At 36.9% G+C, this 18733-nt stretch overlaps 1 protein-coding gene across 2 annotated transcripts in view; it reads right to left on the reverse strand.

The window, feature by feature from the left end:
- DNAJC15 (DnaJ heat shock protein family (Hsp40) member C15) overlaps positions 1 to 18733 on the reverse strand; it is an 89919-nt gene that overhangs the window by 6052 nt on the left and 65134 nt on the right. The window contains exon 5 of one of the 2 annotated variants that reach the window (XM_017871020.1): positions 16365 to 16436. In XM_017871020.1, the coding sequence (XP_017726509.1) occupies positions 16365 to 16436 (72 nt within the window). Of the gene's footprint in view, positions 1 to 16363; positions 16437 to 18733 lie in introns of those variants that run through there. The other variant, XM_017871021.1, reaches the window with a different exon arrangement.

Genomic DNA, 18733 nt, shown 5'->3' on the forward strand with positions numbered 1-18733 from the left:
AATAACACTAAATGAGAATGGATTAAACAATCTAGTTAAAAGGCAAAGGCTGTCAGACTGGATTAAATGACAACATGATCCAGCCAGGTGCAGTGGCTCAATGCCTATAAACCCAGCACACTTTGGGAGGCCGAGGCAGGAGGATCACTTGAGTTCAGGAGTTTGAGGCTAGCCTGTGCAATATAGCAAGACACTGTCTCTATTAAAAATAGAAGAAAAGCAAACAAGCATGACCCAACTATATGTTCTCTACAGGAGACACACTTAGATTTGAAGACAAAAATACTGAAAGTAAAAGGATGGAAAAAGACATATCCTGACAGCAGCAATCACTGAAAAGCTAGAGTAGTTAACGAGACAAAGTAAACTTGGAAACTAAAAATGTTATCAGAGACAAAAAGGGACATTCCATAATGAAAAATGGGCCAATCAATCTGGAAGACGGAACAACTGTAAACATATGTGTACCTAACAATAGAGCACCAAAATATATGAAGCAAAAACCAACCAAAACAAAAACAGAAACTAAGAAATGAAGAATAAATATTTTATAATTCCAGCTAATACCCCACTTTCAATAACAGAACAACCACACAAAAGATCAACAAGGAAACAGAAGACTTAATACTATAAACTAACAAGACCTAACAGATATTTATAGAACACTACCCAACAACAGAATATGCAATTCTTCCCAAATGCACAGAGGATATTCTCCAGGACAGAGCACATACTAGGCCATAAAACAAACCTTCATAAGTTGAAAAGGACATAAATAATACATTATATTCTCCAACCATAATAGAATGATCTTAAACGTGAGTACCACCACCCATAGCTTATGGGACACAGTGATAGCGGTGCAGAGAAATTTATAGCTATAAATGTCCACGTTAAAAAAAGAAGATGGCTGGGCACAGTGGGTCACACTTGTAATCCCAGCACTTTGGGGGGGGGGGGGGGGGGGGGGGGGGGGGGGGCGCAGATCTCAGGAATTTGAGACCAGCATGGCAACAGGGCAAAACCCTATCTCTACAAAAAATACAAAAATTAGCTGAGAAAGGTGGCATGTGCCTGTAGTCTCAGCTAATCAGGAGGCTAAGGTAGAAGGATCACTTAAGCCCAAGGGGTCGAGGCTGCAGTGAGCTATGACTGTGTCACTCCAGTCTGGGTGACAGTGAGACCCTGTTTCAAAAAAAAAAAAAAAAAAAAAACTTCAAATCAATAACTTAATATTCAACCTAAGACAATGGAAAAAGAAGAGAAACTACTGTATGTCAATAAATTAGATAATTTAGAGAAAATGGACAAGCTCCTAAAAGGTACAAACTACTGATACTGACTCCAAGAAGAGACAACTTGAATATTCCTGTGACAAGAGACTGAATCAGTAAACAAAAAACTACCCACAAAGAAAAGCCCAGCCCCCGATGGCTTATAGAAGAGAGAACATTTCCTAATTTATTTTATAAAGCCTATATTACCATCACGCCAAAACCAGATAAAGATATCACAAGAAAGCTACTGATCAATATATGTTATAAGTATGGATGCAAAGATACTAAAACACAATACTAGCAAACCAAACCCAGCAACATATAAAAAGAACTATAAACCATGACCAACCAAGGGATGCAGGAATTATAAACCTTGCATCCCTGTGGGATTTAACACAGGGATGCAAGTTTGGTTTAAGCACCAAAAAATAAACATAACCAATCTCATCAAAAGAAAATAAAATTCACATAATGATCTCAATACACGGAGAAAAAGCATTTGACAAAATTCGACACCCTTTCATGAAAAAAGCACCCAGCAAACTAGGAATACAGAGAAGCTGTCTAAGTGTTAGTATGTTTGTAGATAAAAAGCATCTACAAAAAACCCACGGATTGAATGGAGAAAGACTAGATGCTTTTCCCTAAGACCAGAAGCAAGACAAGGATGTCTGTTCTTAATGATCCTAGTCAACATTGTAATGGTGGTGAAAATGAGGTTAAAAAAGAAAAAGACATCCAGACTGGAAAGCAAGAAGTAAGACTATCACTATTCCTAGATGACATGATCTTGTATAATAAACAAGTTCAGCAAGGTTATGGGATAAAAGATCAATTACAACTCAACTGTATTTCTATACATTTATAATAAACAATCTGAAAATAAAATTATAAAAATAATTCCATTCACAATAGCATTAAAAAGAATAAAACAGGAATAAATTTAACAAAAGAAGTACAAAACTCAAAGACTTGTAAACTATAAAACATTGTTGAAAGAAATTAAGGAAGATCTAAATAAATAGAAAAACATCCTGTCTCTGTGGATCAGAAGACTTAACACTGTTAAAAGGGCAAAATTCCCCACTTTACAGATTTAATGCAATCCTTATCAAAAATCTCAGCTGATTTCCCTGTAGAAATTGACAAGCTGGTTCTAAAATTCATATGGAATTATTACAGAAGGACCAAGAATAGCCAAAACAATTATACAAAATAAGAATAAAGTAGAAGGACTCATACTTCACAATATTAAAACTTACTACAAAGCAACACTAATCAAGACAGTGTGGTACTAGGACAAGGACAGGCAGACAGATCAATGGCTAAAGGGGTTTCTTCCTGAGGTGATGAAAATGTTCCAAAATTAAGTGTGATGTTTGCACATGTCTAAGAATACGCCAGAACTACTGAACTGTATACCTTAAATGGATTAACTGAATTGTATGGTATGTGAATTATATCTCAATATAGCATTAAAACAATGATGCAGAGACAAGGGGATCTGAAGAAAAATATTTGAGTCTGATTTGGTTTATCAGATCATTAGAGAATCACAGAAAACCAGAGTTGGAAGGGTTCTACCTCTTACCCAATAAATGAATTCCTTCTATGACATCACTAATAAGTTGCTCTCTAGTAGTTTTCAATCAAATTACCTTTGCTGCCTCTATCTGCACATCACTTTTTCCATTGCTGTAGCTCCAGCGTCTAGAAGAGGACCCTGTTCTACCGACTTCCAGAAGCCTCAATAATTACTAGCTGACTGATGTCTTGCGTTCCAGCTACAAGAAAAGTCTTCCTTATAGGGGTCAAATTTTCACTGCTTAGAGTTTCTTCTCAGTGAACATAACTCTGTTCTCATAGAGGCATAGAAGAGGGACTTCACATACACATGCCACATTTTAGGTATTTGATATTGCAAAGATCCCCTCTAAGTTTCTCAGCAAATTTTCTTTTTTTTTAACCATTGCTTTGGCCAAAAGCCTAGGAGTCATCTTTCTTCATTTTGTCTTACCCCTGATTCATAAGCTTTGTTGGGTATTCCTTCAAAATATATCCGGAATTAGACCTTTTTTTTTTTTTGAAACAGTTTCGCTCTTGTAGCCCAGGCTGGAGTGCAAAGGCTAGATCTTGGCTCACCGCAACCTCCGCCTCCCGGGTTAAAGTGATACTCCTGCCTCAGCCTCCCAAGTAGCTGGGATTAGCTTCCCAAGTAGCTGGGATTACAGGCATGCACCACCACACCCAGCTAATTTTGTGTTTTTAGAAGAGATAGGGTTTCTCCATGTTGGTCAGGCTGGTCTCGAACTCCCAACCTCAGGTGATCTGCCCGCCTTGGCCTCCCAAAGTGCTGGGACTACAGGCATGAGCCACCGTGCCTGGCCTAGACCCCCCCTTTTTTTTCCCCTGACCTCCTCTACTACAACAACCCTCATCCAAAACAGTATCATTCTCTTGGATTACGACAATTTTCTCTAGTGACCTCCTTGCTTCCACTCTTGACTCCCTATTTGCTTCATAGCTGCCAAAATAGTGTTCCTAATATTGCAAAACAGGTAATAGCATTCCCATAATACCTAAAAATAAAACCTGCAGTTTGTAGTATGGCTTGCAAGCCACTCCATCATTTAGCCTTGGGCTTCCTCTCCAATTGTATTTCCTACCACTCTCCCCTTTGCTTGCTAATGCTCCAGCTGATCTGCTTGTAATTCCAGAAACAAACCATATGCTCTCATTTCAGGACCTATGCACTTGGTGTTTCTTCAGCCTGAAATACTTTCTTCATTTCGCATGACTTACTGCCTTAGGTCTCTGCTCAAATATTATCTCCTTAGACAGAATTTCTAAGAAGGCTATAAGTAAATCAGCATCCGCCTCCCCTCCAGCTGCCATTCTCTAACTCATGCTCTGCTTTTTCTTCAAAGTGCTTATGATTCATGACATCATGGGCATTTTTTATATCAGCCTTTTCTGCATAACAAACCACCCCAAAACTTAGTGGCTAAAAGCAACAATGTTCTTTTTATTTCTCACTTTTCTGTGGATTGGCAGGGTGGTTCTTCTGAGCTGGGTGGTCCAGGATGGCCTCATTAGGGCCTAAGCTGGGATAGCTAGGCCTCTCTCTACTTGGTCTTTCATCCTTCAGGGGGACAGCTTCGTCTTCTTCACTTGGTGGTCTCAAGGATCTAAGAAGGTAAGAGCTGAAGCTGCAATGCTTCATGAGGCCCAGGCTCAGAAATCACACAATGTCATTTTTTGCTATATTCTATTGGTCAAAGCAAATGACAAAGGCCAACCTGAACACAAAGGGTGAAAAATCAGACCACCTCTTGATAGAGGAGCTATGAAGAATCTGCGGCCATTTTAAAACTACCAATTACCTATCTACTATTGCCTCTCACAGTGGAATATAAGATTCCTAACAGCAAGGTCTTTGGTTATCTTCTTCAGTATCTAGTGCATTATCTGGCTTATATTAAGTACTCAATACATTTTGTTGAATGAATAATTGCTCATATGACATTGTTTCCAGACACTTCATGATCCTATTCAATTTCCTCTGAATATGTGATTTGTCAGTATCCTTAAAAAATCTGGGATCCAGAAACAGACACAAAATTCTAGATAAGATCTAAATGCCTAGCTCAGTACAGCTGGATAAATGTTAATTGAATCAATGCATAACACATAAACACAGAGGACTGCAGTAATATTTGGTCTTTAATAAAAACACTATGTGTTCTTTATGCAGCTTAGGACCACATTAAAAATTTAGCAGCTTTTATGCTGTTGAATCTTATAGGCCTTGAGATCAAATACATGTCCTATGGCTCTTTTCCATGTGAAACTCTGTCAAATCTCTGTCCCATAATTATACAATTGACTTTTGAGACTTAAAACATTAGATTTATTCCCCCCAACATTTAATCTCTTCTAAATCATCACCTTCTCTAGTTGATCATTACCACTGACATACAAACCTGCTAAAAACTATTCAACAAGCTTTTATAATTAAAAAAAAGTAAAAAGCAAAAGAAAACAAAAAACATAAACGTTTCCCTTAATGACTCATCCCTCTCTTGCAGATACTATTCCACTTCTCTCCTTCTCTTCCTCACAAAACTTCTCAAAATAGCTGTGTATATAAGCTAACTCAACTTCCGTATCTTTTCACTCCTTAGCCCAGCACCAGTTAAAACTGTTTAAGGTCATCAAAGTCTTCCAATGTGGAAAAAATACTCTGGACCCTCCTCTCTATCCTTATTTTAATGGTTCTCACAGCAGCATCCAGCCCAGTTTATCACTTGGTTTCCTTAAATATATTCCTGTCTTAGCTTCTATGGTATCATTTTCTCCTTACATTTTTTTCCTTCTGTCTCGTTTGATGATTTCCTGTTTTCTAACTTGATCTATACGTGTTTGGTTCCTTAGACCTGGATGTTCGGGTTTTTTCCCTCCTATTTCTATCCTTACTTTCACTTTTCATGACCTCTTAAAGTTGGTTTCAACACCATCTTAAATTGATGATTCTTAAGTCCAGTCTGCTTCTCTGAACTCTAGAGTCATTTATTCAATTCCTATTCTCCATTCCCACTTGGACAATCTACTGACTAATTCATTTAACATCAAGACAATATTTTTTTTTCTTCTAAACCTGTTTACAATCCACTTGTCCACTCTAGATCATCCCCATTTCAGTAAATAGCTCCACCATCTATCTAATTTTTTGACTCAGAAATCAAGGGGAAATACTAAATGTCCTGTGTCAAATCAAGTGGCAGTAACTGTTGCTTCTGTTTCTAAAACATATCTCAAATTCACTTTCTTGTCTCTATCCTAAACTAGGTCATCATTATTTCTCACTCAGATTACCCTACCAGCCTCCTAGATGACCGGCTAGTCAATTCATTTGTCATACCGTCTGAAAAGTAACTTTCTTTAGTTTTGTTTTTGGTTATGATGGAGTAGTACGTTAAATGCTCACATTGAAAGCAACTAAAAAAAAAGCCAGACAAAATTCACAGCAAAAATGAAACCACTACTAAAAAACCCCACCTCTTGAACTAGTGTTATAGAGAAACTTCTAAGAAAACTATGACTTGAGGGTCCAAAGATTCCAGGGGAGTTTCAGAAAAAGTATTCTGAAATTGCTTTTTCCCTTAGATTATTTGACGATGCTTGGTGTAAGGCAAGAAATTAAAAGTATGGGCAAAGGACACAAGAAGGCTGCTGCTGGGGCAGGCAAGGTATCACAAGCTGCTAAGACAAAAACTGTAGACTCAAAGATTTAGAACTCAACTGACAAAGGCAAGCTTGAAAATAGAGCCTGATACACAGCTGATTTTTCCCTCTAAGTACATACCAAATTCTGAACTTGTACAGGGTAGAAGCAAAGTAGAAAGTTTCTGAAAAAAGCAAGAAGCTTCTGAAAAGCATAGTAAAGTTTTTGGAAGTTTCAAAATGTTAAGGAGACTGTGATTAGAGATCAGAACCTTCCAGGCATAGGAACCCCACTGAACACCCCACAAACCCAGTTGGAACCCGTAGAGCAGTGGTTCTCAAACATTAGTGTACATTAGAATCAACTGGAGGGCTTCGTAAAACACAAAATGCTAGGCCCCAACCACAGGTTTTCTGATTAAGTAGGTCTAGGGTGGAACCCAAGAGTTTGCATGTCTAACAAGTGCCCAGGGGAAGCTGCTGACAGTGTGGGGACCACATCTTTAGAAATACTGATAAAATGAAATACATCAACACTTGGATGATTTGTAACTCTCAGTGAAGCAGTATTCCCCAAATGGCCAATGAATGATGTTACAAAATCACAGATGGGAAAAAAGAAAATTCAAAGTAAAAGATAGACCAACGGATTTTAATATAATAGACTTTGAAAGTTCATTGGCATGGTTTCAGGTTCCACAATGCAACTAATCTTTAAGAAACTACCACTTGTTGAGTTCTGGTTCAGTAGCAATGAAGAATATCTGCAATTATCTGAAAACACGAATAAAATACTATTTCCTTTCCCAACTACTGGGTGAAGTCGTATTTTCTTCATACATTTAAACAAAACAATGTATCACAAGAGAATAAATGTAGAGGTTGATATAAGTATCAGGGCATTTTCTGTTAATACCTTCTGTTAAGCCAGACCTTAAAAGAGAGGTGCAAGAAGGTAAAACAATGTCACTTTACTCATTAGTCTTCACAAATTTTATTGTGGAAAAGACAAATTTTTATAAAGATTATGTTATCTATATTAATATAACAAGTTTAACATTTTTAAATGAATTAATAGGTAAATATATTCAAACTTTCTCAGTTTTAGGCCAACACAGTGGCCCATGCCTGTAATCCCAGCACTTTGAGAGGCCATGGTGGGAGGACTGCTTGAGTCCATGAGTTCGGGACCTGGGCAACATAGTGAGATTCCATCTCTACAAAGATAAAAATAAAAAATTAGCTGGGTATGTTGGTACACGCCTATTGTCCCAAGTACATGAGAGGCTGGGGTGAGACGATTGCTTGAGTCTGAGAAGCCAAGGCTGAAGTGAGCTGTGATCACACCACTGCACTCCAGCCTGGGCAATGGAACAAGACCCTGTCTCAATGAAAACAAAGAAAAAGAAAACAATTACTCAGTGTTAATTTCTATTATTGTAAATACTCACAGAATCCATATAAAGTCTTTTTTGGTATGAGACAAAAAAGTTTGAAAACTGTTGCTTTCATACAAAATGTATGGCACTTTAAAAATTTACTTTGCATACAAACAGAAGGCCTGAAATCCAAATAACTATGAGTAATATATTTAAGAAAATAGAGGAAAGATGAAAAAGATACATAAAATTATAAAGAATTTCACGGAGGATTGGATTTCATAAAAATTTTAGAAATGACATTAAGAGCTTAATAGATAGTTAAGACAGTGTAGAAGAAAGAACAATGAACTGGAAAAAACTAATAGTCCCAGTATTACTTGAGGAGTGGCCAAAGTAATATTTTATTTCAGACTGTAGTAAGTCAAGAAAGTACGCTGTAGTTTTTTCTGTTTTGTTTTGTTTTGTTTTTTGAGATGGAGTCTCGCTCCGTCACCTGTCACCCAGGCTGGAGTGCAGTGGCGTGATCTCGGCTCACTGCAAGCTCCACCTCCCAGGTTAACATCATTCTCCTGCCTCAGCCTCCCGAGTAGCTGGGACTACAGGCACCTGCCACCACGCCCGGCTGATTTTGTTTGTATTTTTTCTGGTAGAGACAGGGTTTCACCGTGTTAGCCAGGATGGTCTCCATCTCCTGACCTCGGGATCTGCCCACCGCGGCCTCCCAAAGTGCCAGGATTACAGGCGTGAGCCACCTCGCCCAGCCAGTATGCTGTATTCTTTGGATAGTCACTAAAGAAATTGTTTTGTTTTGTTTTCTCTGAGACAGAGTTTCACTCTGTCACCTAGGTTGGAGTACAGTAGCATGATCATAGCTCACTGTAGCCTCCATCTCCCAGGCTTAAGCAATCCTCCCACCTCAGCTTCACAAGCAGCTGGGACAACTGGCATGTGCCATGATGTCCAGAAAATTTTTAAAAAATTTTACTAGAGAAAGGGTCTTGCTATGTTGCCCGGGCTGGTCTTGAATTCCACAGCCCAAGCAATCCTCTTGCCCAGGCCTCCCAAAATAAACTGTCTTTTAAAAAAATGTATCTATCAAGTTATTAAATAAAAAATTACAAAATTTTAAAAAAACTGAACCAACTAAAAGTCAAGGAACAGAAAAAGGAATATAGGTGAGTCAAATAGAAAACCAAAAGTAACAAAAAGTAACATGTTTTATATATATATGTATGTATATATATACACACACACACACACAAACACACACACACACACGGCCAACATATATATGTGCATGTGTATATGTATATATTCAAATGCCAGTAACTACATTAAATGTAAAAGGACTAAATAGTTACATTACAAGTCTAAAATTACCATACTCAAAGAAAACAACTGCATGCTGCTTGGAAGAGACAAACCAACAAGAGAGACACAAAAAGGCTGAAAATAAAAAGATGGAAAAAAGATATACCACGTAAACACTAACCAAAGAAAAGTTGGTACAGCTATACATATTTTCGATAAGGTAGGCTTTATGGCAAAAAGCACTACTATAAACAAAGAGATATTTAAAACAAGGGAGAAATCCATATGTAATATATAACAATCCTAAATCATTTGTCCCCTAAATGAAGAAACAGACAAATCCACAATCACTGTAGGAGGTTTTACCCCTCCCTATCTTAACAGATAATGGAGTAGACAGACAAGAAATAGTAAGAATGAAGAAGATCTGAACAATACAGTCAACGAACTTTACTCACATATCTAGAACACTGCATCGAGTAACTGCAGAATATACATTCTGTTCAAGTGATCATAAATTTTTCCCAAAATTGACCATATGCTAGATCACTGAAATCAGAGTATGTTCTCTTCCCAAATGGAATTAAGCTAGAAATCAGTACTATAGAGATAACTACAAAATCCTCTATTGTTCAAAAATGAGGGAATGCATGTCAACTAACACACAGGTCAAAGAAAAAAATCATAATGAAAATTATAGTATTTTGAACTGAATGACAGCTGAAACCAGTGATCTGAATATTCATTTCAAAAAATTAGAAAAAGAACAGCAAATTAAACCCAAAGATAGTGGAAGGAATGAAATAACAATGATGCAAAAATTTATTTTATAAATAGAGATCAATAAAATAAGAGATGATATAAATAAATTACTAATATTGGGAATAAAAATGTGGCTTAACTCTGCAATTACAAACATTACCGAGGTAATAAGAAGATATTATGAACCGACTTGTAACAATAGACCTGAAATTTTAGGTGAAATGAACAAATTCCTAAGAAAAAAACCTAATAAAAACGATATTAAGGAGAAATGAAAGATGTGAAAGAAATGTGTATCTTTTAAATAAATTGAAATGGCCGGGTGCAGTGGCTCACGCCTATGATCCCAGCACTTTGAGAGGCTGAGGCAGGCAGAACACTTGAGGTCAGGAGTTCATGACCAGCCTGGCCAACATGGTGAAATGCCATCTCAACTAAATCTACAAAAACTAGCCAGGCGTGGTGGCACACACCTGTAGTCCTAGCTACTCGGGAGGCTGAGGCAGGACAATCACTTGAACTCAGGAGGTGGAGGTTGCAGTGAGCAGAGATCGTGCCACTGCACTCCAGCCTGGGCGACAGAGGAAGATTCCATCTCAAAAAAATGAAGAAATAAAAATAAAATAAATAAATTGAATCAGTAATTTTAAACCTTCCCACAAAGAAGTCTCCAAGCCCAGATGGCTTCATTTGTGAACTCTTACAAATACTTAGAAATAAGATTAATGGGAGGCCAAGGCGGGTGGATCAGGAGGTCAGGAGATCGAGACCATCCTGGCTCACACAGTGAAACCCCGTCTCTACTAAAATACAAAACATTAGCCAGGCATGGTGGCAGGCGCCTGTAGTCCCAGCTACTCAGGAAGCTGTGGCAGGAGAATGGTGAGAACCCAGAAGGCGGAGCTTGCAGTGAGCCAAGATTGTGCCACTGCACTCCAGCCTGGGCAACAGAGCAAGACTCCGTATCAAAAAAAAAAGAAGAAGTTAAGACTAACCTTACACAAATATTCAGAAAGTAAAGAATGCTGCCCAATTTCTTTTAAGAGGCCAGAGTTTCTTGATAACAATATTTATCAACTTTCAAAAAAAGGCAAAATAAACAGTTAATTTTTTTCATAAACAGAGGCAAAATTTTCCCCTTTAATTTATGCCCTGTATAGGAAATCTTTGCCTAAGTCTATGTTTTTTTTAATATGGAAGTTTCTTTTACCTTTCATATTTAGGTTTGTTAAATTAAATAAGCAGGATGTCATTAGCCTGGGGCTGTCTCTGTGTCTCTGTACTTAGTTCCCACATAATGAACCACAACCTAACTTAGTGCTTACACAAACGGAAACCCAACTTAGAAGTATAACAGTTTCCGGAGATCACAAGCAGTCAACTCATCACACCATGCTCAAACAAGGTAAATGCTTCACCATACCATGCCCATGCCAAATAAGGCAGATGCCTAGCTGAAGCCAATCAGGTGATTTCTCTGTTTCGCTTTTGTAACTGGCCTATAAAAGCTTGCTGCTCATGCTGTTAAGGGGGTCCTCTGAACCTCTTCTGGTTCTGAGTGCAGCCCAATTCATGAATCATTCCTTGCTCAAATAAACTCTGCTAAATTTGTCCGAAGTTTTTCTTTTAACAGGTTATAATCCATTAAGAATTAGTTTTGTAGGCCGGGCGCGGTGGCTCAAGCCTGTAATCCCAGCACTTTGGGAGGCCGAGACGGGTGGATCACGAGGTCAGGAGATCGAGACCATCCTGGCTAACACGGTGAAATCCCGTCTCTACTAAAAAATACAAAAAAAACTAGCCGGGCAAGGTGGTGGGCACTTGTGGTCCCAGCTACTTGGGAGGCTGAGGCAGGAGAATGGCATAAACCCAGGAGGTGGAGCTTGCAGTGAGCTGAGATCCGGCCACTGCACTCCAGCCTGGGCGACAGAGCGAGACTCCGTCTCCAAAAAAAAAAAAAAAAAAAAAGAATCAGTTTTGCATATGGCATCACATGATTCATTTTCCCCATATACATATATATGGACAGATTGATGTCACCGCCTTGACTAATGTTAAGACACCACCAGTTTTACTCACCAATATTTTTACACCATCAGAGCAAAGGTTGGCAAAGTGAAAAAGGACTATAGTTATGATTTGTGCACTTTTCTGCCCATATATTATACTTCAATAAATACTTAAAATAAAAAAAAGTGGAGTTTGAGGATGAAAGAAAAATGACCTCTTAAAAGGTATACTGAATTGTATCACTCCAGTGCTTAAAAGCTGACAGTAACTTCCCTTTGCATTTAGAACAAAGTTGAAATCTTATATAGAACTTACAGTATTTCATTATCATAATACGTATCTAGTTTTTAAAATCTGGTTACCACTTTACCTCATGCTATCTTTCCTCTTGCCTATTATATTCCTATCACACTAATTTTCCTTCAGGTCTTTCAGCACACTAAATTCTTTCCTCCCTCAGAGGCTTTGCATGTTAAGCCCCTTTACTTTCTTTACCACTTTTCACACAGCTAGCTCTTTCTCATCCTGTCTCCTCACAGAGGTTTTCCCAGTCATCCTATGTAAAGTTGCCTCTCTCCTACATTTTATATCTTAGCTCATACTTTTTATTGCCTTGCTACAACTTGAAATAGGTTTACTTATTTTTTTGTCTGCTCCTTCATTAGAATGCATGCTGCCATGGGGACAGAGATCTAATTGTCTTGTCGAAGTTGTCTTAAGATTTAGCACAATGCCTGCCACATAGTAGGTGCTAAATAAATAATTTTTGAATAAATGGAAGATTAGTGTCAGGTTGTTTCCTGTCAATCTAATCTAAGAAATTATTTAATATATTAGTTATCACTCCCAATTCTGTTTTACCTACCAACTGTTTGCCTTGTTTTTATCTATTTGTTTATTCATTTACTCACCAAAAAAAATTATGAATTTAGAGTTTATGATGTGTCAGCAGTAAGTTATAAAGAATAAGCCATGTTCTTTACTTTTAAGGATCTCAGCATTTATCAAGGAAAATCAATGCATGATTAAAACCAAATTGTCTCTTTACCAAAAAAATTAGTTAACACAAAGGTTTAAATCTAAAATGTTGAAATGAAGGGAAAAGATGAACCCTCCAAAACAAATAGTCTACTAAATCTATCCAAAAAAAAAAAAAGAAGTTAATTAGGCATCGCCTTTTCTTAGTGAATCCATGTTGACTCTCGGTGATCACCTCTTTCTTTTCTAAATATTTAGAACACATTTTTAAATGTAATGTACTGTAAGAAATTACAATATATTATTACCAGGACTTCAAATAAAAATTAGCTTCTTTTACAATGAGAGTAATTAGAGAAAATCCATTCAACAGCATAATTACTTTGACTTGTTTTTAATCCCAATATTTAATTTAATTTGGACTTAAACACTCTAATAAGGAAGTGTGAGAATACTGTGTGTTTATTGAAAGGCATATGAGTGGGAAAAGATTGAGAATCTCCCCACTGCAGACAGACAGATTTCATCTAAATACAAGAAAGAACTTTCTAGTAGTTAGAGCTGTTCACCAGTAGAGCAAGCTGCCTTGTGAACAGGAAGCTCTTAATCACTAAAAGTCTTGAAGGAGAGCTAATAGGACATTTTCCCCGGGACAGAGCAGAAAGTCCAGATTTAGGAGGCAGCATTGATTAGATCAGCGCCTCTCAAGCTACAGCAAAGGAGTACTTTTTAAATGTTTTAAACATTTCTAATCTGTAGTGGACCAATACTTTTACACAGTGTGAAAGTATCACACATTTGGGTAACATGGCGATGTTATAAAGCTTTCTAAATGTTTACTTCTGATTTCTGTTTTTAACTTACACAAACTGGCCTGGCAAGAATAGGCAAAATACACATTGATTAAGACTGCATTAGACAGCCTGTAAGAAATCTCTGAGCAATCTGTCCTCTTCCCTTCTACATTCACTATGCATTACTGTAAAACCATTCATTTCATAACCACCAACCTCTTTCTTCATCAATTTAAGGAAAGCAGTCATCTAAAAGATATTAGCCTTGAAAGCATTAGATCAAGGACCTGAGATGTTTTTACTACGTTAATTTTTTATCTCACTACACTGAAAAGAAAATTTCCTTTTCACCAAAATACATCTGAATGCTTATTTAAAACTAATTACAAAGATTTATTTTCAGCCATTTCCCACACCTAATTTTCTGGTGTCACTTTCTTTGCACAGCTGATAATGAAATGTGTAACAAATTATAGTTGGTCACACATGTGAAATTCCAAACTTGTCCTATCAGGTGGTAGCAAAACCAACCAAAAAGTTACTTGGGGGTGGGGTGGGGAAACATATTCGTGAATTCAGAAGCACTAGAAATGAGATGTAAGTATTTCCAACTACCTATAATACCCAGTGGTGACCTGGCCCAAGTAAACATGTTGAAGGATTCTAAGAAGAAGAAACAAAATTAAGAGCTGCCCATTCTCATACTTCCCCAAATACTCTTGGATTTCTCTTTCCAAAGGCAATGAGGCATTTTTGAAAATCTGTTGCCTTCCCATTGAAAACAAAACAATCTTCCTTCTCAAAAGATAATTTTCAGGTTTATGAGCTATCATCTCCCAACTCCATCAAAGACAGAAGTTCCAACATTCCTATCACACTACACTTCTGCTAGAGCAGGAGTTCCTAACTGTGACTATATGGATGGGTTTTAGGAAGTGCATGAACCTTCTGAAACTCCAAATGTTTTTAAATTTTGGGTGAATGAGCAGTTATGTGGAAAAAAGGTCCACAGTTGTCAATATATTCTTAAGAGGGTACAACAATCCAAAAAAAAAAAAACAAAAGCATTTTCTCATGTTAAAAATCTGGTCTGAACAGAAACATAGGGTACAGCCTCTGCATTAATTGAACAGGCATAAAAGGTTATTAAATAATGCAAATAAAAATGACTTTAGAAATAAGTCCCTTCATTTCATAAACAATAAAACTCATATTTGGAGTTAAAGGAGTATTCGAGGCCACAATGCTGGCCAGAAGGTAGAAGCCAAAGAAAAATGCTGACCCCTCGCTCCCAAGTCCATTCTTTCACACCCAGCTACCCACACAGGGCCAGACTAAAGGATATTAGTACTAGCCCACTACAGTCAACAATCCCACCTCGAATAAATATACCATCTCAAAATAAATCAAGTAATTCTTTAAATACTACTGGCTCATAAGATAGACAAACATTTTCTTTTTTACTACAATTATCTAAAAATACATATTGTTAGATACATTTTAGAACTTGGTTCCTTGCCAGCGGGCACAATCAACAACTTGTCAATCATCGGAAAGACAGACAGGAGTGCTTGACCCTACTGCAATCAATCAGAGAAGGGTATTCACTTGACCTGGAAGGAACAGGGACTGTTTAGGAAACAGAGGGCTCCAAGGAGGCACTTCACATTTCTTTCTTAGCCAATTACTCCAAAAGCCCACAATGCAAAGTAAATTAGCCGAGTGAATCTTTCAGTAACTGTTGAAACTGTTTAGAAATTTTTAGCAAAACCTCTTTTCAAAGTTTATTCTCATGTTTATTCACACTAAAGAACAGTAAGTGCAAAACCAACAGAGATGATGCTCAGCGAAAAGAATTTTATGGTAAGTAATTAAGTGAGAAAGCTGAAAAGGAATGTCTTATTTTGGTATTGGTTAGGATGGAGAGTAATCCAAAATTTGTTTTAATTTTTTTTTAAATAATTAGAAAACTGAAAGTCTGTAAATAAGAATCCAAGAAAACCTTCACTCTCCTCCCCCACCCCCCTTTGACTTCTGAAATACAGTGTAACTTTCTACCATCTGTTATTTTAAAGCAGAAACAGCAATGAACATATGGGCTTTCTCTCTCAAGCAGCTGTAGTGTAGTTAAAGTTATAATAATTGTCTTTCTGTAAGATAAATTTACATTAAAACCTGGCCAGTTAAAACAAATGGCTCGGCCTCAGAGTCTTCCAGAATAAAATTAAGAAATTCAGAATCATCTATGACATATTACATTCACAGATTTGGAGGAAATCCTCTAACTCTTGTGCTTTTACATTTAAGGTTAAATAAATATAACTTGTTATGCCCAAATCAGTTCATAACTCATGTTTTTTATTTTTCTTGATCAAAATGGCAGGTGCATCACATGGGTTCGGGAAGTCATATATAAAAACCAGCAACTAAGTTATTGAAAGCAGATAATATAAATCTACTTGTGTGAATCACTCCAATCTAAATGCTCTTCTATGAGAAAAAAAAAATCACAATACATGTGGCACACAAACTTCCATCTCAAATCATTTATGATGACTTTAAGTAATCTGAAAGGAATTCATAGCATATTTTGATATACATATTATGAAAAACAGGAATTCTACTTACCTTTATCTGGGTGATTCAAAATCATGATTCTCTTATGAGCTGTTTTAATCCTAGCCTTGCCAGCAGATGGGCTGTAAAAAGAAATTAAAGTGCTTATAATAAATAGTGACAAATACAGATTATAAATTAATGGTTTATATGGGTTTCAAGAAACTAAAACTTAATGAGAATTTCACCATCTTGTGGACAAATACGAAATTACAGCTTTCCACTTAATTCTACTAACCATCAAAATAAATCAGTGATTCAATGTTACATGTGTTTTTCTTCAGTCCTTTGTAATGCCAGTCCTTATTCTCAATTTAAAAAACAATATATAGGTTAGGGGAGTCAGCATCTGCAGACAACACTGTAAGTTTGAAAACTTATGCTTCTAAGTTATTTGGGGGGAAGGCAGTATATATGGTGTAGCAGAAAAGTATTTGGATTCCAGAGGTACACTGCTGGACTTTCCCCACGCCCCCACCCCCTGAGAAGGAGTCTTGCTCTGTCACCCAGGCTGAAAGTGCAGTTGCATGATCTCAGCTCACTGCAACCTCCACCTCCCGGGTTCAAGCAATTCTCCTGCCTCAGCCTCCCGAGTAGCAGAGATTACAGATGCGCACCACCCCACCCGGCTAATTTGTGTATTTTAGTAGAGATGGGGTTTCATCATGTTGTCCAGGCTGGTCTCCAACTCCTGACCTCGTGATCTGAGCAACTCGGCCTCCCAAAGTGCTAGGATTAAAGGTGTGAGCCACCACGCCTGGCCCACTGCTGGATTTTAATCTCAGCATTGATATTTAAGATTGGGTAAACTTGATCAAATTTTTATCCTCCTGGTGCTTCAGTTTCCTCACTGTAAAACAGGGCTAGAGCAACTACAAGGATTAAATGAGTTAATGCCTACGAAGTGTTAAAACAGTACCTGGAATGTAGCAAGTGCTTCATTATAGTTATCTTTTATCTTTACAAAGGATCTCAAAACTCTTTATATCTCACAGTTGTTTAGCTTTGTGGAAAAAAACCCATGGGTAAAGCTTGGCTGTTAAAGCCTATGCAGTAAACAAACATTAAAGTAGATAATTAAATAATCCTAAAATTATTTGGGTAGAACCCAATTTATCCAGTATTGGAAATGTTGCTCATAAGTACATTTTCTAGGCAAGGAAAAAAAATTAACACTAACAACAACAAAATCCTACTCCTGCTACTTAATAGCTATACTATCTTGTTTAAGCTACTTAACTTTTCTGAGTCTCAAATGGGGATAATAATAGTTGACTTAAAGCACAGGGCAATTACTGTAAAGCTCAAAATAATTTAATTTGCATGGATGAACCACAACATAATAGTTAAAAGCATGTACAGATTCTACTATTCATTAGCTGTGAAAGTTTGTCTTGCTTAAACTCAGTTGCAATTTTCTCAAATGTAGCATACATGTAATAAAACCTACTACTTCCCAGGTTTATTTTAAAAATAAATTAGATAATATAAGTAAAAAGATTAATATAACCTAGCACACATGAAAGTAAAGGATGCTTATGAGAATGTATTAGGTATCTCCTGTGTTTGGAAAATAAAGTATGAATAACCTAATTTAACATTTCTTGGATGGCTCGCAGCATTGTCATTACCACCGATTAAACTCTCAAGGTCTGCAGATGTTTGCTTGTCCTCCTACTAAATAGACCTAGAATGTTATTTGTTTAAGTTCCATTTTGAATAGTGCCTCCCCCACGCTATCACTGGTCAATCCTTGATTCTGCTATTGTTCTAGTCTTTGGAAGTTCCTTGCTAGTTACTTGCTACCTCTAATCCGTGGGTAAGTGACAGATCACCAAGCACATTAAAATGCACTATGAATTGCTGAGTAAGCACATAACATAGTCTTCCATGAGTAAAATGAATTAAATATTTTCCTAGAAGGACTTAAGAGTATTCCTTTTGGCTGTTTACCTATGTCTTTCAGGCAGCATTCTAAACTTACTTTTTGGCTTGTGGGTATCTCCCAGATAGACAATTAAACATTGTCTGGTTAAAAGACTACTGAATTTTGAGAAAGTAACTATTAAACATCATACCAGATGTATGAACACTATACTGTTTAACTGCCTATTAAGAAATAAAAAACATATTACATTGAAATATTACAGTTCAATATTTCGAGTTCTGCGGCTAATCTACATTTATCACCTCCTTTTTTTTTTTGCTACACAGGCGCTCTGTAGCATGTTTTGCCTTTATTACTCATGTTTTCTAGCTGTTCTGTATGTATTTGGCATGTCGTGTTGTGTAGATTCTAAATAACTTTAGGGCTGAAGCTATGACTTGTTTCTTTCTTTTTTTTTTTTTTTTTTTTTTTTTTTTTTTTTTTTTTTTGAGA

This window comes from Rhinopithecus bieti, unplaced genomic scaffold (assembly GCF_001698545.2).
Source record: "Rhinopithecus bieti isolate Rb0 unplaced genomic scaffold, ASM169854v2 scaffold_5273, whole genome shotgun sequence".
NCBI lineage: Eukaryota > Metazoa > Chordata > Mammalia > Primates > Cercopithecidae > Rhinopithecus > Rhinopithecus bieti.